At 41.7% G+C, this 14802-nt stretch overlaps 1 protein-coding gene across 1 annotated transcript in view; it reads left to right on the forward strand.

Moving 5' to 3' along the window:
* The window catches only part of LOC104132639 (butyrophilin-like protein 9), a 13470-nt gene extending 2598 nt beyond the window's left edge, over positions 1-10872 (forward strand). Inside the window, exons 2-5 of the mRNA XM_035901647.1 lie at positions 797-1069; positions 1815-1913; positions 9770-9796; positions 10376-10872. Coding sequence (XP_035757540.1) covers positions 797-1069; positions 1815-1913; positions 9770-9796; positions 10376-10872 — 896 coding nt within the window. The remainder of the gene's footprint in view (positions 1-796; positions 1070-1814; positions 1914-9769; positions 9797-10375) is intronic.
* Positions 10873-14802: the final 3930 nt, after the last annotated feature.

Consider the following 14802-nt stretch of genomic DNA (forward strand, 5'->3'; position numbering starts at 1 on the left):
GGCTGGGCGACTTCATCAGCCAGTTCTCTCAGGACTCTGGGATGCATCTCACCAGGTCCCATGGATTTATGTGCATAAGAACTGTAGCCCGTGGGAAGGACTCACGGTGGAGAAGTTCATGGAGGACTGTGTCCTGTGAGAGGGACCCCACGCTGGAGCAGGGGAAAAGTCCTCCCATGAGAAGGAAGAAGTGGCAGACACAGTGTGTGTTAAACTGACCCTAACCCCCATTCCCATCCCCCTGAGCCGCTTGGGGGGAGGAGGTAGAGAAAACCGGAATTGAAGTTGATCCCAGGAAGAAGGGAGGGGTGGGGGGAAGGCATTTTAAGATTCAGCAGTTCTTATCCTCTCCTACTCTGATTTTGATAGGCAATAAATTAAATTAATTTCATAAAGTTGGATCCATTTTGCCCATGACAGTAACTGGCGAATAATCTCTCCCTGTCCTTATCTCCACCCATGAGCCTATTGATCTATTTTTCTCTTCCCCTTTCTGTTGAAGAGGGGAGTGATAGAGTAGCTTTGGTGGGTGCCTGGTGTCCATCCAGGGTCAACCCATCACGCTTGCAAATGCATCTATATGCTTTTCTTCACCCTCAAATTTGCAGCTGCTGCTTCTGATCAGCGCTGTGAGAAGATGTGCTAATGTCATAGGATAAAGGGCTCCAACTTCAGTGGGGAAAACACTTACAGGGTATCAGAAATGCAAAACTTCTCACAGTCTTCTTCCCCCTTAGCCTTTAAAACCCCTGTGATTGCTGAGCACAGCTCACCCCTTTGTCTCTCTCTTCTGTAGGTGGTGGCCATGACCCATTGCTTGTCTTGGATGGTTATGAGGATGATGGTATTCGGCTCAAATGTTTCTCTGGGAAGTTGTTTTCTGAAGTTCAGGTGTTGTGGACAGATGGTAGAGGAGACAATGTCACTGGGAGTCCTCTCACCACTGGCACCACCACTGCTAATACCAGCAGCTCCATCATTCTAAAACCAGGATCTGGAAACTCCATGTCCTGCAAAATAGTTGATAAACTGCTGAAAACATCAACAGAATCTTCAGTTGTCATTGCAGGTGAGTATGAGCTTGTGTCATTGTGTCCTGAGAGGAAGGGACATCTCTGTTTGTGAGATGATGCATGCAGAGCAGATTGCCCCAGAACCTCAGATTTCTGGTGGAATAGAATAAATGGTTTTCACAGAAGTTTTCTTCCATGATACTTCTTGCTCTTTGCACTGAACAACCATGAGGTTCTAAACACTGTCAAAATATTACTAATAAAAACACCCTTCCAAGGGTGTAATGCCATCTGGGGGAAACGAAATCTTGTTAACAAGTGGTGCTTATTCTCACTTGCAAGGATGGAGGATGCTGTTCCATTTCTCTCTGTTTTCTTTTCATTTTCTTCCATTTCTGTTTCTATTACTATAGCATCTAATATCCTTCCCTTCCCTTCCCTTCCCTTCCCTTCCCTTCCCTTCCCTTCCCTTCCCGTCTTCATCTTCGTCTTTGCCTTTGTCTTCGTCTTCGTCTTCGTCTTCGTCTTCGTCTTTGTCTTTGTCTTTGTCTTTGTCTTTGTCTTTGTCTTTGTCTTTGTCTTGCCTTGCCTTGCCTTGTCTTATGCAGTGGTTTACACAAATCTCTGATGGTGCTTTATAAAATAGTCTAGGGATGTAAAAGTCCCAGTGAATGGCTCCTACAGGTGTCTAGGAATGACATTTAGACCCAACTTCCTTTTGTTTCACTTTAGGCATGTAATCAATGTATAAAGTTGATAGATCAAGGAAAGTTATAACTGATCATCTGAAATAATTTGCAGATGTCTTCTTTCCTGCCACTTCCCCTTGGCTGTCAGCATTTGTTGTGATCCTGCTCTTGAGCATATTCCTGGTTATCGCTGCAATTTATAAACTCAGAAGTAAGTTCTGCTCTTAAAGCTAAAGTGACAAATTCAATCCAGCTGGAAGACAGCATCACCATGTCCAGAATTATCTGGGGAGGAGGGTACAGGATTATGAACAACCACCCTCGTGATTCTTCAACCATGGGGTTTTACTGTATTTTTGCTTTCCTTGCATATTTATTTTTAAGCATCTCTTAACTCCTCTAACATCTTGGGGCAGAAATGTGTACAATCACATTTGCCGGTAGGAATTGATTTATTACTATAGTGAAATTACCATGGCAACTTAATCTCATTTTTGAAATCAAACAATTCTTCCCAATAACTGAAATAAGTTAGTGCACCCAAATGTATCCACTGGGTTAATTTATTTGCAAATCATTTTATTGCTTTATAAGATAGTTTCCAACTAAGCCAGTTCTACCACAAAAGATCTGTTGCCAAGACAGTGTAATAAGTCTGATTTTTTTCCCTGCCTTCAGCATCGCTAGTTTTATTCATTAAATTCTGTATGACTGCTCATTATTTTAATGGAAGGTATAAGTATATGCAAAGCAAGATATTTTGAAAATAAGTTGCTTCCTTACCAAACATGACCACCATGTAATATGAAGTTTCATTTGGAAACCTACAAGCAAGAAGCAAGATAACGTTTTCCTTCTCCCTGACTCCTTCTTTTTTCTCTCTCTCTCTCAGAGAACAGTAAGACAACAGCTTCTGAAAGTAAGTCATATCAACACCATATTTAAAAGTCATATTAATCCCCTATTTCATCATGAACATGTTGAAAGTTATGTGCAATCGGAGAAATGTTGGCCAGTGGTATAAGCCATGGGGCTAATTAGCTATGGGGCTAATTAATGTATTCCAAAGGTTGTTTTATGACAGACACTTCAAAAGTTTGGGACTTTGGTTGACACTATCTACCTGGAGGGTCCAGCTAGGGTGCCTTTGGGGAGTGAGTCACCTTAAACACAGCCAACACGGAAAGACTGGTCCACTGCTGATTCATGCTCCTGACAAAAAATGAGGAAATCCTTGTGCCCCATTTAACCTCAGCTTTTCTGCCTGCAGATTTTAAAAGAAGTGGTAAAAAGCTTTTGGCACAAGTCATCTTTTGTGCAAAAACTTTCACAGGTTTTCTTCCCCCCACCCACTATCTAAAAGTTTACCATTTCCACAAAAATTACTTAACAGTTCCCCAAGTCAGCATGTCCAGGCTCCATAGAGCATTAGAATATTTCCTAGTGCCCTTATGCAAAACTGTGATAGAAAGACCCCTCCAACACCCGAAATACCGTATTGGAGAGTGGGTAAAGCAGCCACATGGATGTGATTGAGTGGGCCATAGAAGTGGCAGTGTGTTCTGGCCAGAAGGTATATCCAGAGAAATATTTCTCTGCCAAGTAGATGCAAATTTTTCAATACAAAATTTTGTTTCATGGGAAAACTGGAAATAATTTTGCTAGATGGAGATTTTTTTTTATAGAAACACATTGTAATTTTTTTTTTAGGAAAAAAAAAGAAAATTATATAGCTTCTTATACATCGCTTGTAGCTTTCACCAGCAATGAAGGAAATTGGGATGCAGTTCAGAGGAAGAAACCAACTTATTCCTCTGAATTGTACATGGAGTTTTTTGACTCTCTAATGGCTACAGAAACAATTACAAAAAATTAAGCTTCCTGGACTAAAGGTAGCCTTTGTAAACTTCTGGACAATCCAACAAATTCTGCTTCAAATATACAATGTGCTAGGAAGTTCTTTTCATTGCTTTTTTAAAAATGAAAACCTGATTGTTGGAATCACAGAATTACACAGAATCACAGAATGGCAAGAGTTGGAAGGGACCTTAGAAGATCACCCAGTCCAACCCCCCCTGATCAAACAGGATCACCCAGAGCAGGGGGCACAGGACAGCGTCCAGGTGGGGGTTGAATATCTCCAGAGAAGGAGACTCCACAGCCCCCCTGGGCAGCCTGGGCCAGGGCTCGGGCACCCTCAAGGTAAAGAAGTTCTTCCTCACGTTCAAGTGGAACGTCTTCTGCTTCAGTTTGTGTCCATTGCCCCTTGGCCTGTTGCTGGGCACCACTGAGAAGAGTCTGGCTCTGTCCTCGTGACATCCACCCTTGAGATATTTGTACGTGTTGATGAGGTCCCCTCTCAGTCTTCTCTTCTTCAGGCTGAAGAAGCCCAGCTCCCTCAGCCTTTCCTCATAGGGGAGATGCTCCAGTCCCCTCACCATCCTTGTGCCCTCGTGTACATTTATTTTATTTATTTATTTTATGAATATTGACTTCAGTTTCTGAACAGTTTAGTCTTCAGGATGAGCTTTTTCTTTTTTCTTAGGACTTCTGACTTACCTAGTCTACTTACTACTACTCTACTTAGACTTAGTCTACTTAGAAGAAAAGCAGAATATATCTAGTGGCTGTCTTATGCTGATGGGAAATCTGAAGTAAAGAAAATACCGCTTTGCCATAATTGAGGGAGGGAACTGCTGCCCAGGAGCTAATCTCAGAAATCTGCATACAGACAAAAAAAATGGAATTAAAAAAAAAAAAAATGTGTGGGAACAATTCTATGGAGACTTTTATTAAAATTTGCATTCAGTCATCCCTGAAACCCTCAACCATTTAGCAGAATTTTGCTACCTGTCAGATGATAAGTCAGTATGACCTGCGAAGAAAAAAGGAGTATATACTAATAATAAGGAAGAGAAAAGAAGTTATTTTACTGTGAAGAAGTTTGAATACTGGCACAGGTTGCTCTGGAGAGGTTGCGGAGTCTCCATCCTCGGAGACATTCAAGACCTAACTGGCCAGAGCCCTGGGCCAACCCTGCTTGAGAAGGGTGGGTGGACTAAATGGATCTCCAGAGGGCCCCTTCCAACCTCAGCTATCTGTGAGTCTGTAAACCATGATTTTGGCTTCTGCTCCCTGAATGGCTGTGTTTGAAACAGCAGAGAAAACAAGGCTGGATGTCAAAATATGTTTTATGCTTGATCTCTAGCATTTTTGTTTCAAATGTAGCAACAAACTGGATTAACTTGTGGAAACAAATATTTTGCTTTTGTTTTGGTCAATGCCTGTACTGTACTTGTTTAAACCAAGTCTATAAGAAATAATTTACTTTTGAAGTCTAGTTACCTAGTATTCAAATAAAACCAATAATTTATGCATATGTATGTATACATTCAAATACATACAAACAACTATATATATATATGTATGTATATATAGGCCAATAATATCCTGGCTTGTATCAGGAATAGTGTGGCCAGAAGAACTAGGGAAGTCATCCTGCCCCTGTCCTGGGCACTGGTGAGGCTGCACCTTGAATGCTGGGTTCAGTGTTGGGTCCCTCACTCCTGGAAGGACATGGAGGGGCCTGAGCATGTCCAGAGAAGAGCAACAAAGCTGAGGAGGGGTCTGGAGCCCAAGGCTGATAAGGAGCGGCTGGGGGAGCTGGGGGTGTTCAGCCTGGAGAAGAGGAGGCTGAGGGGAGCCCTTATCGCTCCCTACAACTGCCTGACAGGAGGGGGTAGATGGGGGCGGGGGGGTGTCGGGCTCTGCTCCCAGGGAATGGGCGATGAGACAAGGGGAAAAGGTCTGAAGTTGTGCCAGGGCAGGTTTAGGTTGGATATTGGGAAAAATTTCTTCCTCAAAAGAGTTGTCAGGCACTGGAAGGGGCTGCCCAGGGAAGGGGGCAAGTCCCCATCCCTGGGGGGATTTAAAAGCTGGAGATGAGGTGCTAAGGGCCAGGGCTTAGTGGTGGGATGGCAGGGTTAGGGTAAGGGTTGGGCTTGATGGTCTTAAAGGGCTTTTCCAAACAAAATTATTCTAGGATTCTGTGTTTCTGTACAAATTGTTGTGGCTTAATCACTTCTATGTAGCCTTTAAAGCTGAATGTTAAGTGCTTGAAGAATTATTTGTAGGATATAAAAAAAAATTTCTCTGTTCACAGTAAAAGCACAAAAGGACATTCAAGAAGGTAAGTGTAACAGATTTTTTCAGTGATCTCTATCTATAAGTATCTCTGGTCCTTTAGAACCAGATAAAAGCTGAGCTCAGGAAATATTAGTGACTGGTTTGCTTTTGTAAAATAAAATTTAAAAAAAAATTGCAATACCTTTTATATTGATCATTTGAAGATAATTGATGCCTGCTGCAAAGAAGAGGACAAAGTCCACAGAGAAGTTTGATCTATGGCTGGTAGTTTTTGCTCAGTATTTGAGCTTGCAAATTCTCCTGTTGGTTAATTGATGTAAGTTATCATGCTCTTAATTTGGGATCATGATTTGTGCTGAATTTCAGTGTGTAATAAAAGAAAGAATTAAGCTCTAGGGTCTGAAAAATTAAAAAAAAAAAAAAAAAAGCTTCTGATCTTTTTTACAAAAGTCCTGGTTAGGACTGCATTGTACAAAAGTAGAACAGTGAAGAGTGAGTGAGCTGGGTATGCAAAGAGTGCCACAGATGCAGTAAATGCAGTAAACTTCTTTAAAACTCTCTAGTAGTCCTTGTGGTACCGGAAAGTATGGAGAAACATGAATTATAGCTTTTATAAAGGCCATGTATGATGTTATCTGGACATGGTTCAGTTGCTTCAACAGAAGTACTAAGAACCATCTGCAGAGGGGTGTGCTAATGCCATTCAGTTGCATGGTAATGCAATTCAATCACATCCTAGTTAAAGTACTAGTTCTATTTTTTTTTCCCTTAGTTCAGTCATCTGAAGTACTTCATTTTACCGAGGTGAATTTCTTGACCCTTTTTTTTGTTCCCACCTTAAGGGAAGGTGCCAGCATAATGAAGACAGTAACATTGACTGCCTTATAGCAGGGGAACATCTGGTCGTTTTTATGAAGCTTCATGTTATCTTAGCTCTTGTTATACAGAACACAGTGGAAGAGATAAAAAAAAATCAATGTATTTGTGTTTAAAAAGAAAAAAAAGGAAAGGAAATGGTGTTCTAACATTTAAACATAATCTTTTTCAGAGATAGATCAACTCAACAATGAACTAGGTAAGAATGTATTTTGACTTCTTTGTTATGTTGCTTTTGAGCATCCTTTGGTTAGAAGAATCCTCTATGTTTTAAAAAGCTATAACATCATGAAAGAGGGTCCATACTGAAAACGTACTTCTATTCTAAAGCTAGGGTGTTCAATTAAATCAATTATATTTGGTATTATTATCTTCAGTGCCACCTGGTTTAAGCCATTTTACATATCTAGTCTAAGCTAATAATCTAGACTCTCTACAGGATGGGTATCTTCAGAGGACAGTTTATCCCTCACCTATTCTGAAAGTATATGCCAAGCCTCAGTTCCCTAAATGAAAACATTCTTTAACATTGAAATTCTTGCTCACATTTTGTGCGGTTTTGTCATGAAAAGTGTAACATTCTCTTCTATTTCTGAGTTTGTTGCTTTGTTTTTCAGCTGAGGAGAATGACAGATTTCAGAAGGGTAAAATAACATTTTTATTCTACTTTGCATTTAGTACCACACACTCTTCTTTTAATCACACCCCGCAAGATGCTTTGCAGGTGACCATTCTAGAAAAATAGTGGTGATTTTGAATACTAGATTTGGAAACTCTCTCAGAACTTCACAATCGCAAAGATTTACTCGTCTATTCCAACCAAAAAGATAATTGAGAAGTTGTGTTATGAGTATGTGTACAACGTCTCTCTCTTTTTATCTATAGGTATAAATCTACATATCTATAAATAGCAAACATATCTATAAATAAAGAATATATAGATATTTAGATCTCTTTTTTTTATAGAATTATAAAGTTGTTTTACCACTGCTAGAAAATATTTGAGTGGAACATATTATTTATTGCATCTCAGAACAAAATAACGACTAAAGGATCTGATAACAGCATTAAAAAAATATAATGGGAAAAATTCAAGTGCAATTCCTCCCAATCATTGAGAATAAAAGAGTTCTCAAAACATAACCGTGACGAGCTATGTCCCCAAGTGAAGTTAAGATCCATAAATAGGGTAACATCAGGTTTTATTTGTGTACAAGAGACAAATACAATCTCAAGCTTTGTGTTATTGAGAGAGGTTTTACTCTCCTTCTCCTGTCATAAAATCATAGAATCATTTAGGTTGGAAAAGCCCTTTAAGGTCATCAAGTCCAACCTTTACCCTAACCCTTCCATCCCACCACTAAACCTGTCCCTAACCACCTTGTCTGCCCGGCTTTTAAATCCCTCCAGGGATGGTGACTAGACCCCTTACCTGGGCAGCCCCTTCCAGTGCTTGATAACCCTCTCAGTGAAAAAATTTTTCCTAATGTTTAACCTAAACCTGCCCTGGTGCAACTTCAGACCTTTTCGCCTCGTCCCATCGCCCGTTCCCTGGGAGCAGAGTCCGACCCACCCCAGCTTCCCTCTCCTGTCAGGCAGTTGTAGGGAGCGATAAGGTCTCCCTTCAGCCTCCTCTTCTCCAGACTAAACAACTCATGTTCCCTCAGCTGCTCCCCATCAGCTTTGGGCTCCAGACCCCTCCCCAGCTTTGTTGCTCTCCTCTGGACGTGTTCCAGCAACGCAACATGTTTCTTGTAGTGAGGGGCCCTAATGATCCTTGGGAGTTATTTGTTCTGAATCAGTCCCTGTTTGTTTCTGCTATTTTCCTTTTTTTTATTTTGTCATGCCTCCTATTCAGGAATGTTTGTGCAATACATTATTTAATACCAGAGAAAAGTTATATAATGTATGTCTATTATTCTACAATGATAAACATATTAATCCTGTATATATTAATATATATAAACACGTTTATAATCAGATTAATCCTATATATATAGATAACCTATATATCAGTATTCCAAAATGCATAGTGAGTGTACCATAATTTACCTGATTTAGTCATCCTAACTTTTAATTTGATTTTGGTTTTTTGTAGAAAATCAGGATATTTTGTCCGAAATTGGTAAGGATATTAAGTTAACTTTGCTCCTTAAAAATAATTTAAATTATTTGTGATTAGAAATGCCATTTTGGAACTGAACTGTGCCACTGTTTGAGGGCTATTGCAGCACTTCATTCTCTTCCACACTTAAACGTTGTTGTGCCTAAGAAACAGTGTTTATTTGACACAATCGTGGACTCCTGAATGTCTGTTTCCATAACAAGGGAACATCATTTCAGTTCTTTAAGGGTTTAATTTTTGCTGGAGCTGAGTAGAAAACAGATTTTCCTTCCTACTAACAAATTGATATTTCAGAAAGAAAGAAAAAAATATATATATATACACTTTTATATACATTTTAACTGTTGTCCATGTGAAGCTCCTGTTTGTCATCTGATGGGGTCTGAAAGCATGGCCATAGGTGTTCTATGTACCTGCAGGTGATTCAGCTCGCCTAACTAGTTATCTAAATTTTGGGCCCTGAGGCTAAAGCAGTCTTCTTGGCTCCCTTGTTGAGAGATGAAGGCATCCAAGAGTAGTTTCAGATAGGTAGAAACAGCAGAGGAGAAATATTTTCTGATGCGCCCTTCTCTTCCTCCTGACTCTACACAGAGCCCAGGCCACTAGCTTGGGTTTAGATAGCTTCTAGCCCTCCAAAGTTAAGCTAGGATCATTTCCCAAAACCTAGGCCAGGTCATACTTAAGTAATGTAGTATTGGAAATACTCTTTAGCACAGATACCCTGCAGAAGAGCCTCACCATGCATGAAGATAACATAACTTTCTGTCCTTTTCAGAAAAAATCTCGAACGAACTGGGTGAGTTAAAAGCTGAAAACTAACTTTATCAAATCTACACCCCTCCAATCTGATACTGTATTAAAACTAGGTATAGCAACATTCTGTAGTAATTTTAAGTAATCATTCATTTCTTTTCTTGCAGACTTCAGGAAAGCTCGCAGAAATGCAGGTAAGCCAAGCCTCACCTCCCATTAACTTCATGTTCTTTCAGGCATATACCAAAGTCTATCCCTTGTGTTATGAGAAGCTCAGAGGTTGCCAGAATTTGAGAAAATTTTACAACCTGCTGGTAGAAACAGCATCCAGGTTTTCTTAGGCATCTCCCATCTACATGATTCTTGGTGTCATGAGGTGGGGTGAATAATTTCTGTACCAACTAGGACCTTTTTACATATTATTACATTCAGCTCTTTATTTATTCAAAAAAAATTTGGCTGCCAGGTGGGTCTGACGAGAGAGCCTGGATCTCCTCAGTCAGAGCAAAAATTAATAATGGCACAGTGAAGTCAAAGAACAGGCATGCCCTGCTGGGTATAATTTCTGCTATTGAGTTTTTGTCTGACAGAAGCACACTGTGTATTCCGGGGGTATTATTTTATTTTATTTTATTTTATTTTATTTTATTTTATTTTATTTTATTTTATAATTTCTCTCCTTTATTATCTTCCTTTAAGGTTACTCTTTATTTTCCTGAAAATCAGAAATAACTTGCTGCTTTGTATTTTTTTTTTCTCCTTCCTTTCTCAAGTTAATATCACACTGGATGAGAACTGCAAACATCCCAGCCTCATCATTAAGGAGAAAAACAAGGTCAAGTCCACCACCCAGGAAGAGATCCCACCCAAAGCAGTGGTGGTAGCTACTAAAGGGTTTTCAGAAAAGCTACATTACTGGGAAGTGGAGGTGGGGGACAAATCAGAGTGGGAGCTGGGTGTCGTGTGTGAGGAAATTAGAAATGCACTGAGGAGCAACACGAGGAATACTTTCCCAAAGGGTAATTTACTCAGTCTGCGGTTTTCTCAGGGAGAATACAGCTTAAGTGATGGGAAGAGTGTAAGAAATTCCAAGCCCTGCAGCGTGGTAGGCGTTTTCCTGGATCAGGAACATGCCACCCTTTCATTCTTTGATGCTGAAGAAAAGTCTTCTCTTGAGTGTCTCTCTTTTGAGTTTTCTGGGACTCTGTACCCATTCTTCAGTCCAGGCTCTGATGGCAAATGGTTGGGAGTACGCCCTGTACATGCTTAAAACACATTAATCTGTGTCAACCTTCCACAGGGCCAGAAGGAGATTAATAAATTAATGATGTAGTGAATCGCAGAGGATATGAAAGCAGAGAGGAAGGGAAAAAAAAAAGTATACCAGCTTTTAAAACCATAGTCAAGGAAGAAATAGTCTCTGAAGGACTTCTCAGGGATTTGTCTCGTACTAAGAACTAATTTTGTAAAAGCCTAGACCTGTCAAATGTTGCAATTTTATTTCATTTTCCCAGGACTAAAGAAATATGGATTTATTTCAGTATTTGTCGCATTTGTTCTGCATTCATTTTTAACTAATAAACCCATCAGAACAGTTTACCAGGAGGAGTATGGATGTAAATTTCAAATTTTGTACAAAGTCAGAAAACTATTAATAATGATCGAATGGTGAACTATGAAATGAAAGTAGACTTTTTGGAGGTTGGCTTAGAAGAGGTGTTAAGTGATAAGGCTGAAATCCACAGATCACATACTCAATGTGATAAAACTCAGGAACAGTTGCTTATGTGTAAACAGTTGGTTAAGTAGTTTGACGTATGAATGGGAGTCAAGAGTTAGCTTCAGCTGACCAATGTGGAAGCCTAAGGTGATCTGAGCTGCCACAGGGCTATCATAGCGTGGGGGTTACGGGATTCTCAGACCCTCCTGAAGCAGCAGCTGAAGATGAGGGAAGACATGACATGGCATCTCAAGTGGCAATAGATGTCTGTTTTCAGACAAGTGAATGATATCTGGGACCTGGGAGTCCTGGTGGATGACAAGCTGACCATGACCTAGCAGTGTGCCCTTGTTGCCAAGAAGGCCAATGGCATCTTGGGGTGCATTAAGAGGAGTGTGGCCAGCAGGGCAAGGGAGGTTATCCGCCCACTCTACTCTGCCCCACTGAGACCACATCTGGAGCACTGCATCCAGTTCTGGGCTGCCCTGTTCAAGAAGGATGAGGAACTACTGAAGAGAGTCCAGAGGAGGGTTACAAAGATGATGAGGGGACTGGAGCATTTGTCCCACGAGGAAAGGCTGAGAGAGCTGCGCTTGTTTAGCCTGAAGAAGAGAAGGCTGAGAGGGGATCTCATCAACACAATTTTATTTTATTTTATTTTATTTTATTTTATTTTATTTTATAATTTCTCTCCTTTATTATCTTCCTTTAAGGTTACTCTTTATTTTCCTGAAAATCAGAAATAACTTGCTGCTTTGTATTTTTTTTTCTCCTTCCTTTCTCAAGTTAATATCACACTGGATGAGAACTGCAAACATCCCAGCCTCATCATTAAGGAGAAAAACAAGGTCAAGTCCACCACCCAGGAAGAGATCCCACCCAAAGCAGTGGTGGTAGCTACTAAAGGGTTTTCAGAAAAGCTACATTACTGGGAAGTGGAGGTGGGGGACAAATCAGAGTGGGAGCTGGGTGTCGTGTGTGAGGAAATTAGAAATGCACTGAGGAGCAACACGAGGAATACTTTCCCAAAGGGTAATTTACTCAGTCTGCGGTTTTCTCAGGGAGAATACAGCTTAAGTGATGGGAAGAGTGTAAGAAATTCCAAGCCCTGCAGCGTGGTAGGCGTTTTCCTGGATCAGGAACATGCCACCCTTTCATTCTTTGATGCTGAAGAAAAGTCCTCTCTTGAGTGTCTCTCTTTTGAGTTTTCTGGGACTCTGTACCCATTCTTCAGTCCAGGCTCTGATGGCAAATGGTTGGGAGTACGCCCTGTACATGCTTAAAACACATTAATCTGTGTCAACCTTCCACAGGGCCAGAAGGAGATTAATAAATTAATGATGTAGTGAATCGCAGAGGATATGAAAGCAGAGAGGAAGGGAAAAAAAAAAGAAAACCAGCTTTTAAAACCATAGTCAAGGAAGAAATAGTCTCTGAAGGACTTCTCAGGGATTTGTCTCGTACTAAGAACTAATTTTGTAAAAGCCTAGACCTGTCAAATGTTGCAATTTTATTTCATTTTCCCAGGACTAAAGAAATATGGATTTATTTCAGTATTTGTCGCATTTGTTCTGCATTCATTTTTAACTAATAAACCCATCAGAACAGTTTACCAGGAGGAGTATGGATGTAAATTTCAAATTTTGTACAAAGTCAGAAAACTATTAATAATGATCGAATGGTGAACTATGAAATGAAAGTAGACTTTTTGGAGGTTGGCTTAGAAGAGGTGTTAAGTGATAAGGCTGAAATCCACAGATCACATACTCAATGTGATAAAACTCAGGAACAGTTGCTTATGTGTAAACAGTTGGTTAAGTAGTTTGACGTATGAATGGGAGTCAAGAGTTAGCTTCAGCTGACCAATGTGGAAGCCTAAGGTGATCTGAGCTGCCACAGGGCTATCATAGCGTGGGGTTTACGGGATTCTCAGACCCTCCTGAAGCAGCAGCTGAAGATGAGGGAAGACATGACATGGCATCTCAAGTGGCAATAGATGTCTGTTTTCAGACAAGTGAATGATATCTGGGACCTGGGAGTCCTGGTGGATGACAAGCTGACCATGAGCTAGCAGTGTGCCCTTGTTGCCAAGAAGGCCAATGGCATCTTGGGGTGCATTAAGAGGAGTGTGGCCAGCAGGGCAAGGGAGGTTATCCGCCCACTCTACTCTGCCCCACTGAGACCACATCTGGAGCACTGCATCCAGTTCTGGGCTGCCCTGTTCAAGAAGGATGAGGAACTACTGAAGAGAGTCCAGAGGAGGGTTACAAAGATGATGAGGGGACTGGAGCATTTGTCCCACGAGGAAAGGCTGAGAGAGCTGCGCTTGTTTAGCCTGAAGAAGAGAAGGCTGAGAGGGGATCTCATCAACACATGCAAATATCTGAAGGGTGGGTGTCACGAGGACGGAGCCAGACTCAGTGGTGCCCAGCACCAGGACAAGGGGACATGGGCACAAACTGAAGCAGAAGAGGTTCCACTTGAACATGAGGAAGAACTTGTTGACTTTGAGGGTGCCCGAGCCCTGGCCCAGGCTGCCCAGGGGGGCTGTGGAGTCTCCTTCTCTGGAGATATTCAACCCCCTCCTGGACGCTGTCCTGTGCCCCCTGCTGTGGGTGACCTTGCATGAGCAGGGGGGTGGGATGGGTGAGCTCCTAAGGTCCCTTCCAACCCTTGCCATTCTGTGATTCTGTGATATCCTATTCTCTTCTGTCTGTAACTGGAGCATAAAACTTATGCTGACATGTAAGCAGAGTGGGGGGTTGACCTTGGCTGGCCGCCTAGTGCCCCTCCTCAGCTGGACAGAGGGAAAAAATATGACAGAAGGCTTGTGGGTCAAGATAAGGACAGGAGGATCACTCAGCTAATACTCTCACAGGCAAAGCAGACTCAACTTGGGGAAATTAATTCAATTTATTATCAATGAAATCAGAGTAGAATAATTAGAAACAAAACCAAATCTTAGAAAGCACCTTCACCCCACCGTTCCCCTCTTCCCGGCCTGCACCACACTCCTGACTTCTCTACCTTCTCCCCTGGAGCACTGCACGGGGTTAGGGATTGGCAGTCGAGGTCAATTCATAATGCACTGTCTCTGCCACTCTCTCCTCACACTATTCTCCTGCTCCAGTCCTCCACGAACTTCTCCAGAGTGGGTCCTTCCCACAGGCTGCAGTTCTTCACAAGCTGCTCTAGTGTGGGTCCTTTCCAGGGGGTGCAGTCCTTCAGGAATGGACTGCTCCAAAGTGGATCCCCCAGGGGGTCACAAGTCCTGCCAGCAAACATGCTCCACCCTGTGATTCTCTTCACAGGGTTACAGGTCCTGATAGGAGCCTGCTCCAGCATGGGCTCTCCACTCGGTCACAGCCTTCTTTGGGTGCATCCACCTGCTCCAGCGTGGGGTCCTCCCTGGGCGGCAGGTGGAGATCTGCTCCACCGTAGACTTCTATGGGCTGCAGGGGGACAGCCTGCCTCACCATG

The sequence above is a fragment of the Egretta garzetta genome, unplaced genomic scaffold (assembly GCF_000687185.1).
Source record: "Egretta garzetta isolate BGI_Z169 unplaced genomic scaffold, ASM68718v1 scaffold941, whole genome shotgun sequence".
In the NCBI taxonomy this organism is placed as follows: Eukaryota; Metazoa; Chordata; class Aves; order Pelecaniformes; family Ardeidae; genus Egretta; species Egretta garzetta.